Below are 10,943 nucleotides of genomic sequence, written 5' to 3' on the forward strand. Positions count from 1 at the left end.
TTGGAGAAGCAGAGACCTCTGCAGATAATTAAGTAAAAACATCCTGAATGCTGAACAATGAATAATCATAACCGAGAGAAACTGACCGCAATGCCAAAATTGAGAGACCACCAGTGGCAGAAAACTGTATGCTGTATGTTTAATGCATCAATAAAGAGATCAACTTCTAAAATGTTTTACTGAATCATATATCATATTGGATATAAAAATGTGTAAATGTCAAAAGACAAAATTAATGGAAGAAATTCCAAAATAAATCATGAATTAATTAATACCACAATGATGTGACATTTTAAAATCAAATGACGATACAGTTTGTAAAAGGTAAATAAATAACTAAATTCATAGGTAAAGTTTTCAAAAAAAGAATTTAATGACAATTTTAAGTGTAGCAAATGTCTCCCAGTTTACTTTTACATTTATAAAACCTATTATCATTTGCTTACTCGCCATGAGATATAACAGGAGCTCTAGCAAATAAATAAATGGGAGAAAAAACAGAGATATTTCCTCCACAGTCTGTAACACACGTTGGTAAACAGAGGATTTCATGGGTTAAATAACCTGGAAAGCTAATACTGTGGCATGAAGCTGCTTGTGACAATATTCCTCATTCAGGTTAATATAATGGTCAGGCAGTGTGAAAGACCCCAAACAGTCTTTACATCAAGGAGATGGATGAGGAGCAGGAGGTCAGATACCCAGCCAGACTCTCCACCCCTGAATAAACCACAGGATGCAGTCCATTCAAACAGCCATGCTGCTCAAAGTTTCTACCTGTGTTTCCGTCCTCATACTCTGCTTTTCGTCGACCGACGGCAGTCACCTCTGACGTCTGACCGAAAGGAGACGTGACCTGCAGGCAGCTGGTCTGGACGTGGTGGACCTGCAGAGCAGCGGCTGTGGACGAGGTTGTGGTGGTAACCTGTGGATCAGACACCAGGCTGTCCTCCTGTAGCTCCTGCCACAAGTTACCTGAGAAAAATGAATAAATGTCTGTGACTTCTTGATGAAAGAGCTGACGTTTTGACATGTCAAGTAAGAAAAACTGTTGTGTGAATAATAAAATGAATTCCATTTCAATTTAGCACATTAACAAGCGGGCATAATGACTAAAAATGATGAGGCCATTGGGAATATCAACATTTACAAAATTACAAGCACTTTACCACTAAAATTACAATATATCCACACAAAACAATGAACTTCCACGGCCTCTGCCATTTCTGTAAACGTCAACAAACACGTTCCACCTCATGAAGTCAGAGTTTTCAGAAAGACTCTACTCATGAAGTCATGAATACCACATGAGGGTCGAAACACGGTTCATTTAAAGGCAGCAACTTTCACAAATTGAATAGAAAAAAGCCTTTGTTAATGTTATTATTAACACCTGTGCTTTTCTTACTATGACAAGTCAAATGTCTGCTGTGAAAAGGTATATTAGAGAATAAAGACAATAAAGCAAATTGTCACAGAGACATCGTTAATGTAATTGATTGCACCTTCTTTGACGTGAAAATGTCTGTTGAGGTCTGATAGCAGCATAAACGTTCATTATAGCTGCAGGATTTTAGTTCATCTACAAATCTTAATTAGACTTTTTGAAAATACTAAATGATGCCACATCTTTACAACGTAGTTAGAAAATGAGGTAAGCAACTGCTAGTCTGCTATGAGCTGAAAATAGTCTTCTTGCAAAGTAAATTTAAAAAACTTGTTTTATTCCTACCCATCATATTGCCTCTGCCTAACTCTCGTACCTTCCAGCTGCAGGTCAGTCAGACTGGGGTTGAGTGTGTCGATGTCATAGTTGGCGTCTCCCTCCAACAGCAAGTCCTGGATGCTGCCTGAGCTGTACTCGGCATACAGGGCGCCATTGTAAACAGGTGGCATCTTACCAGCCATGGAGGAGTGCAGGCTCCCCATGGCTAATGGGACGCTACCTGCAGACTGCTGTCCACAGGGTGAGTACAGAGGAAATGAGTCGCTGAGGTGAGCGGTGGCGGGGGGAAGGTAGCAGGGCAGCTGAGATTGAGACATGAGGACATGAGACATGTGGATGGCGAATGGGTGGGCAGGGTGGTTGAAGCGGGGCTGGGATGCAAGATGGCGAGGTGGTGCCATAGATAGAGGCCACTCTGGATAACAAAGCTGGGTTGGTGTAAGGTGGCAAAGACCTGAGCTTGTCCGGTCTCTCTCCCAGTAGACGATCAAGGTGTTCTGGAAAAGAAAAAAGGTTTGAATCGAATAAGATATACCTCTTACTGTAATGAATTCATGGTCAAAATCAATCTCCTGTAGAAATAATATTTTCCACTTCATTCGCTTAGTGACAATCTTTAATACATTCACGGGACCCACCTGGCCTCGCCATGCTCCTGCGAACAGTGATGGGGTCCTTGCGACGCCACTTGTGCATCTCCTCCTGCATTTTCTCCACCTTGGCTGGATTGAGAGCCCAAAGACAGCCCTTACGGGACGAGTTCCCATTTTTGTTCTCCACTTTCTGAAAGCACTTGTTCAGAGAGAGGTTGTGACGCACAGAGTTCTTCCATCCATCAGGAGCTGACTGAAAACAGAGAGCGGTGGATAGATGCAGAAGATGCAAAAGTAAAGGTTCAAACAGATGTTCTGAGGCTTTATAATACCATCATGTCAGAGTACTTCATGGTACAAAAAGAAAAGATATGAGCACACTTTATTAGGGCTGCTAAATATGCTTCCTATAACCACTGTGCTACCAGTTAAGTGCAACACTTAATATCATTTTCTATACAAAAACTAAAAAAACTAAAAGTTGTTTTGCCTGACCAATCATGATATTCTATTACATATTACAAGTTGTATTTGTCACATACTCTACATATTTCTTCATTGTGCCGTATGCTTCCTTGCCCTCTCTATCAATGTGCTTTAACCCTTGTATTAACAATTACGTTAATTAGGTTTGGGATCATATTGACCCTCATTGTGTAAATACAGTCAAAACAGTCAAAGAACAAAGTAAAACCAATAAGAACTTCAATTTAGATCATGAACATTTAGAAAAGGGACATACAATACATGTTTTATTCAACATCCAACAATCCAACACTATATTCAACAATTCTTTACATAAATTGTTTCTATTAATTTAACTTTGTTCTCCTCACATTCTCAATGCTCACCACATGGTGGGCAGAATGTGACTGTGTGCTTTCTGCAGATGTAATTCTTGCATTTCACACAAGAGGTTCTTACTGAATGGAACAAGGCGCTCGTCTACAGTAACATATTAACAAGGATTGTACAACAAAGGAAGAACTTCGACTCATTTATCCCATACATCTCTGATCGCTGCTAGTTTGTCTCTTTCTCGTCAACTAGTTCTGGTGTCACGGTTGTCAAATCGGATCACCCGAGATATCATGTGAAATGACTCCAGAGACATTGTCCTCTAAAGATTGGCCTTCCCTTCTCTTCATCCCTTAGACTGGCAGCTGCTTCTGCCCTTGACTTGTACACTGCGGCTAATACCAGGATTCCAATGTCTGCATGCAAGTCAATCTGAGCCAGTGGCTTCCATGTCTCTTGACATACGCCTCCCCTCCAAGTTGGTCATGTCCAGTATGATCCTCTATTGGTGGGATATGAAGAGCTGAAACGCTGATTGAATATCATCAACTCGTATGGCAGCAAATCTTGTAGGGCCTGGAGTCATTCTGATGACATTGGAAGATGACAGTCTGCCTCGACTTTGGTGTGGTGATGTTGACCACTTTATGTTGCCATCTTGAGATGCCCATGTCACTTCTGTCGAGGATCGCTTCATTCCTTGGTTTTCATCTGATGGAGAGACTACGGCAGGATCGTCCTCTGAATCATCTTCATCGTAGGAAAATTCATAATCTGGATCGTCGATAGTATTGTCCTCGGTCTCTAAAACCTCCTCCTCGACACTATCACAGTCCAGAAGCTCATTTTTTATTGTGTGTCTCAGAGAGATGACATTACAACACTGTCAAGAACAAGCGTGAGAAAGCTAACTCCTCCTTCTAATTCACACACACAGCACACACAGCATAAGTAATATCTGATAATCAGGATAATCATTTTCCAAGTATTGACATCATCAGATCTGGTTCCAGTGAAAGAAGATACTGTCCATGTCTCAGATCAGTTGATAAGAAATATCTGTAAAGTCCTAACCTGACTTTTAAACTGGTTTTAAATCCGTTGATGTACTTCTAAAGGATTTGAATTGTCTTGCTGGTCGTGGTCGGGATGGTAGTTTATTATACTTTTCAATACCGCACCCAGGCTGAACGTCACTATGACAACTTCACAAATATGCAGCAGGTGACTTATTCGTATGCAGTGCTCCAAATCCCACATGTGCCCAGACATTTGGGATTCATGACGGAGCTGAAACTGTGACTAAACCTTATTCTGCAGGTCAAAGCTAAGCAAGGGCAGCTTTCATTAATATAGAAGAAAAAAACCAGCTACAACTTGTTGGCATTATCTTGTTGACTCTTATTTTCTGATCTTCTTCCAAGCATGGGCGGTAAATGGAATTGGCTTACATCAAAAAATAAAATTTGCATATTAGGTTACTGCATGAGGAGAGAGATTGATGCAGGCTGGTGACGTTTATAGGGCAGTGTGAGTTTTCTTTTGTTCTGTAAAGACTAACTTTTTTATGTACTTTTTTTGACCTACTCAGAGTGCTGGAGCCTCATTTTTAGTTTTAGATTAAGTTTTGAGTAAATCTTTCACAAAACAAGAAGTGCAAGCAAAACGTGTTTCAATCTTTGTTGAAAATGAAATAGTGAGAACATTTCTCTTTTGGTCCTATGGGTGAGCGTTACAGATTGAAAACACTAAAATTGTTTGTATGGAACTTTATTCATTACACTTGTCAGCATCCCTAAAACCCTAAAACAGTTTAAATCTAGTAAATACAATAAAATATAGCATGGAAGTGAAAAGTAGATGTTTATAGTTTACTATTCATGTTGTGCAGGCTAGCTATTTCTCGATGCTGTGATAACTGTGAACAGAAACCCGCCAGTCATTTTAAAAGAGGAAAATGACCATATGAACTTATGATCAAGGCCAGCAACACACACTCTCTCTCACACACACACACACACACACACACACACACACACACACACACACACACACACACACACACACACACACACACACACACACACACACACACACACACACACACACATCTGCACTGGCCCCAGTTTGTGCCTCTCATGTATTGAGCTATGCATTCGGTTTCCGAAAATAAATATACCTGGTGACCCAGACCCAGACCCAGAAGGTTGTTTAGCAACACTCGCCGCTGTTATGAAGGTATTTCCAAAATCTTTAAAGACTCTTTTAACCGTCTAGATGAAAAAATATTTAGTTTGTTTCACAATAACATGATTTTTATCCTGTTTTTCAAGTTACGACTGTATTCCCTGTGTCCTGGATTCAAGATACTTGCTCCTCAGGTATACTTTAAATAATATTTTTAACGTTAGTTCATGTTGTACAAATTGAACAAGGAGATATGTAATTTCCGGACTACTATCTTTGTTTGTTGAAAAACAAGTTCGACATTTTCTTTTCTTTTTTAATCGCTCTGCAGATGGAATATTTTTTTATTTGAACTTTTACTGATCTTAAGGTTGACAACATGGCACACACACACACACATACATACACACACACACACACACACACACACACACACACCCACACACACACACACACACACACACACCTCCTGATCATACATTTTTGAGTAGACAGGCTGCTTCACATCATGTATGTTTTTTTTGCAGTCATTATTTCTTTTGTTGCATTGAGCAGCATCGTCAAGTTGATTGAACACAAGACCACTGGAGGAAAGAAACCCAAGTACGGGTGAGGGTGTGAGGGTGTGTGTGTGAGAGAGAGACACTCCCCTCCCAACGGGGCAGGATTCTAAATGGGTGATCAGAGCCAGTCAATATGTAAACAAATGCAATCAAAATAAAGTGCATCAAAGAGACATGTTTTCTTTGGGTCTGAACAGCGACCTACCCACATCAAAGTGTTCAGATATTACACCCCAGTTCATGACCCTAAATGAGGAAAAGTCACAAGATTTCAGGAAGAAAATGACAAGTTCACCAGTACTTTGGTCATCTCAAAAACTGAAATGGGTCATATTGACCCTTAACATCCCCGGGGCCGTGCCATATAATATATAATATATAAGTGATGTTTCAAATCCCCATGAAATCCATATACGGAAAACTCTTTCCCTGGAGGCAATATTAAAATGTGCATTCATTTTTCCATCATCTGCAATGTTTAATATCTGCATGCCAAGACAAGTGTCCACTGAATGGAAATTAACTCAAAGATATTTGACAATATTCAGAAAGTATTTAGATGTATCTCAGCCTTTGCAAAATACTTTGATTTTCTGGCCCTGCAGCCTGCGTTTAACATCACACGCAGCTGTTTGGAACGCAGCCATGTATATGGTGCCTTCTTGAATATGTATGGCAGCAAATCTTTGAGCTTTTTCCAGATGTGAGTCTGAATGTTTTTGATTTGTAGATATCTGGAATCCTTTGAAGAATGTACAGTATTTGTCACCCCCAGGGTTCAAACTGAGGTCCAACCCTGCAGCTGCCTTATTTGATCAATATTAAAAGCACAGGGCGTTTAATCTACCGAGAACTTTCTTAACAACATTGTATATTTATGATATATGATTAGATTTGATGCTGTCGCTGCCTTTCAAACTTCCTTCACGCACACTGTCGATATTAAACCGATACAAAGCATCTCCTCATTAAACTCCCCATGCCAACACAACACTTTCAGTGTGTTTGGGCCTTGAGCAAACGTGAACGTGAACCTTTCAGCTACTGATCAGAAAGACCATCGATTTATCTATAGTGGGGGTCTTCAACATTTTTCAGCAACAGACCCCTTAGCTCAAGGGTGCCCAAAAGTGTATTGTTTTTTTCTTGCCTTGCGCATTCACATTCCCTCCACTCGCTCCCACAAACACACACAAGCGCACACACACACCTACAGTCAGAGACAAAACTTGAATTTCAGGGCGCGCGGGGTTCTGTTGGGGGAATATATATGTCGGGCTGTCGGAGCTCCGGTACGAGTGCTGTCGGAGAACATTGATTAAAAAAAAACGTTGGATAATTTCCCACGGCACACCTGACGATCTCTCACACACAGTGGTTGAAAATCACTGACTATCATGAATGTTGTGTAAATTACCGGTAAATGGGGTTTTTTTGTTAGTTTTTTACCAATAGGCCGATTCATCTTTGCTAATAGTATGTTTGATTTATGTTACAGTAATGTGTCAGATATCTTTTAATAATAATAATTTTAAAAAGCTTTCTAAACATTATCAAACAATAACTTGGTGGCCCCACCAGTTCATTACATTCAACATGTGATAAAGAAAACTGTATACAATACAATTGAAAATGGTGGTACCTTGAAATAGGGGAAGTGTTCAGTCATGAAGCTGTAGATCTCACTGACTGGCAGGCTTCCTGTTTTACTGTTCTTCAGAGCCAAGAAGATCAAGATGCTGCAGTCATGGAGGAAACATTTTTAAATTTGCATTTGGCACAATCAAAGCACTTAAATCTAAAGGTACCCCACCCATATTCAATGCAAAGAATCACATAAGAATTCTGCACATTTTGGCAAAGTAATAAAGGTAGAGACAGAAGTATAAATGTTATGTTAAAATGTGACGCATGTTACCTGTATGAGTAAATGGGCTTGGGGAAGAGGGACTGTGTGGTTCTCTCCTGGTGTATTTGTGTGGAGATACTTTGGAGAGAATATTTTGAGCTGTTGGGCGGATCATTGTTAGGATACAGTCTAGATGAGACCTGTGGAGGACACACACACACACACACACACACAAATCATAACCTGAAAACCAATAAAAAGAAAGATGTTTCTATCAAAGTCAACATCCATGCCATTTTCTTTCATTCATATGTACTGTCCACTGCTTTTGAAACAAATAGGCAGTAGCATCTTTGTTCATAAATTATTGTGACTCCCTCAAATCATAAAGGTAAATCTAAATATCCCATCATCACATGAATCCCATCTTCTACAGCGTTCCTTGATGCGATCCTTGAACAGACACACTCACTCACCTGTTGCAGAGGGCTCGATGAGCTGTAGGATGGGTAGCTCTGAGACAGGAAGCAGGAGGGCTCTACAGGGAGAGATGGCACTTCTGGGTACGAACTCTCCAAAAATTAAGAAATAAAAGGAAGTTAGAAGAAATCAAGACAGCATGATGCGTTTGCAAATGTGCAACTTGTAATAAATTACCTGCCTACAATTAACTTTATGGCTTAATTTGACACCCTTTAAACATGCAATAACTGATTTTTAGGGCTACTTGGGGACCAAAAGGGGCAACAGTTGCTTTTTTGTTTTACACATCCAGCCCTTACAAAGCTTACTAATCATTCATTTGGAGTCATGTTTCTGGCCACCGGATGAATATAAGTCCAACAGTTATTCTTCCTTTTTGCTCTGCTTTTGGTCTCTACCAACTCGTGAGGGAAATATCTGGCTTTTTAGCTGCTAAGTGCTCCACTATGTTCACCAGCTAGTCGCTAACTGTGTCTGTCTGCTGTTTGGTGCTGTACACGGGGTTGGAAGAGGTTTTTCTTTTATTGAAAGTGACATGAGAGCAGAGAGAGTGAACCAAAACAGTAAACGTGTGGGTAACTTGTTGTAGGCTGAAACTCATTGAGGGGAGCTGCAGATTCAGGTGATAATTCTCTGTAGCTTCATCAGCGACATCTCTCACGTTGTCATTTCATATACATTGTTATTATAAAAAAATATCGATTGTAGTTGCTTTGACATTTGCATTCTAATGAATTCTCCTAGTAATACCATCTCTATAGTAATTACCATCCAAAGAGGTGTTTCAGTGTGTGCGTCTGTGCAGTAGTCCTAACATGTGAGGAACAAAGTGTAGTGTGTATTTTACTTAAACATTTATGGTCATCCACTCTCTTTACTCTCTCCCTTTCTTTCTAGTAAACCTTAAAGACTTTCTAAGTCTCTTTCCTGATATCAACGTGTTGTTTAGGATTGCACAGACAAAATAAGTGTACAATAAATCTAGAAACCTGCACGCTGCCGTTGTATTGGTCCCAGGATGTTGGTGTGTCAGGATTGCACACCTCCTGCAGGCAGCTGAAGGAGGACGAGCACTGCTGGAGGCAACCTGCAGGCGACACTGCTCCATCACTGAAATGTCGACGGTACGGATGGAAACGGTCAGAGTCAACGGGGCCTCGTCCCGGTTCTGATCCTGACCCTGAACCAGTGGTCCCATCAGCGCTGTGCCTCCTGTTCACAGCAGCAGTCCTCAAGCTGAAGGTATTTCTCTCTCGCTGGGTGAAGCAGATGTCCCTGCCCTCTTTAATCTGGGTGTGATTATAACCACAGTGGTTACAATCATTAAAGATGCAAATCACAGTCTGCACTAACTATTGTCAAACCTATCAAGGCTGGGTTCAGAGTGCAAATCATGTCTACACTCGCATTTCTGGACTAAGAGGCTGTCAAGATGCTTTCTCCCTTTAGGCCATTACTAGAAAACCTTTCCTCTCTTAGTAAATAAACTCCAGAGAAGAGCCTTTTAACCTGAACCTACTTGTACACGTACTTACATTTTGAAGTTGTACAACCTTTATTTCTAGGGCAGGAGAACAAAGGCTTTTTTATCTTATTGTGATATGCAGCGCTTCTGATAGGTTTAAGGATTAATATGACATTTTAGGGAAATAAATTAGGAAAAAATTAGACGCTACAGCTAGCAGCTGGTTAGCTTAGCTTAGCTTAACATAAAACAAGGGAAAAAAGGCTAGCCTGCCCTGCCAGCACAAGTCACTGCACCTGGCCAAGAAATATCGTGGCACATAACCCCCCACTTCAGTTTTTGTGAAGATTAAACAAACAACAGGCTTACCTTCTTATCCCTTGTGCCAAGCTAAGCTAACTGGCTGCTGGTTGTAGCTTCATATTTACTGTAAAGAGGGAAATCAATCTTCTCATCTAACCTTTGTCGAGAATGTGAATAAGCGAATTCCCCAAAATGTTGAACTATTTCTTAAAACATTTGGTGTTAAATACTTTATGTTCTCCAAGTGTAATTATCCTTAAACAAAGAAATGAAAATAACTGTTTAAAACAGTTGTCCATGGAAGTCAGAACTGATTTTCTATTTCCAGTGTTACATAGAAGAAGCTGTTTTGGGTTCAAATGGGAAGGCCTAAGGCTGCTTAGTACCTGTGATTCTGCCATTTGCTGGCAGGAGGTCCCACAGGGCTCACAGGTGTGTAGGTTGGCCTGAAGGTTTGATATTTGAGACTTGCCACTGCTGTAGGAAAATGTCCCTGAGTCAGATATTCTGCACCAGAATTTGCTCCTGTGAAGAAATGGAAAACAAGTTAAATTTGCAATGGGAGAGAAAGATTGTCATCTATCTTTAGTCAGTGGCATTTTCTGCCCCAACGGGGGTCTGCATAATTGCAATGGATGACACCTTTCAGTAACTAGAATTGTCAGCTACATCAATTTATATTAAAGGTCACAAAAATGTAATGCTCTTAACGAAATAGTTCGTCATTTTGGGAAATGCGATAGTTCCCATTCTTGCCAAGAGTCAGATGAGAAGATTGATACCAGTCTCATGTCTTTACAGTAATGCTAAATATGAAGCTATCAGCAGCAGCTGGTTAGCTTAGCTTAGCATAAAGACTGGAAACAGGGGCAAACCTACAGAAAGCCTACAATGTCCAAAGGTAAAAACATCTTAGAGGTGCATTTTGTTACCTTTGAACAGAGCCAGGCTAACTGTTTCCAGTCTTTACCATAAC

General features: G+C 40.3%; 1 protein-coding gene across 1 annotated transcript in view; it reads right to left on the bottom strand.

Moving 5' to 3' along the window:
- Nucleotides 1–661: 661 nt before the first annotated feature.
- The window catches only part of foxn1 (forkhead box N1), an 18,545-nt gene continuing 8,263 nt past the window's right edge, over nucleotides 662–10,943 (bottom strand). Inside the window, 9 exon segments of the mRNA XM_029446468.1 lie at nucleotides 662–975; nucleotides 1,764–2,083; nucleotides 2,085–2,223; nucleotides 2,365–2,572; nucleotides 7,510–7,606; nucleotides 7,786–7,916; nucleotides 8,193–8,288; nucleotides 9,189–9,488; nucleotides 10,354–10,492. Of these exon segments, the coding sequence (XP_029302328.1) occupies nucleotides 662–975; nucleotides 1,764–2,083; nucleotides 2,085–2,223; nucleotides 2,365–2,572; nucleotides 7,510–7,606; nucleotides 7,786–7,916; nucleotides 8,193–8,288; nucleotides 9,189–9,488; nucleotides 10,354–10,492 (1,744 nt within the window).

The sequence above is a fragment of the Cottoperca gobio genome, chromosome 13, assembly GCF_900634415.1.
Source record: "Cottoperca gobio chromosome 13, fCotGob3.1, whole genome shotgun sequence".
NCBI classification, from domain to species: domain Eukaryota; kingdom Metazoa; phylum Chordata; class Actinopteri; order Perciformes; family Bovichtidae; genus Cottoperca; species Cottoperca gobio.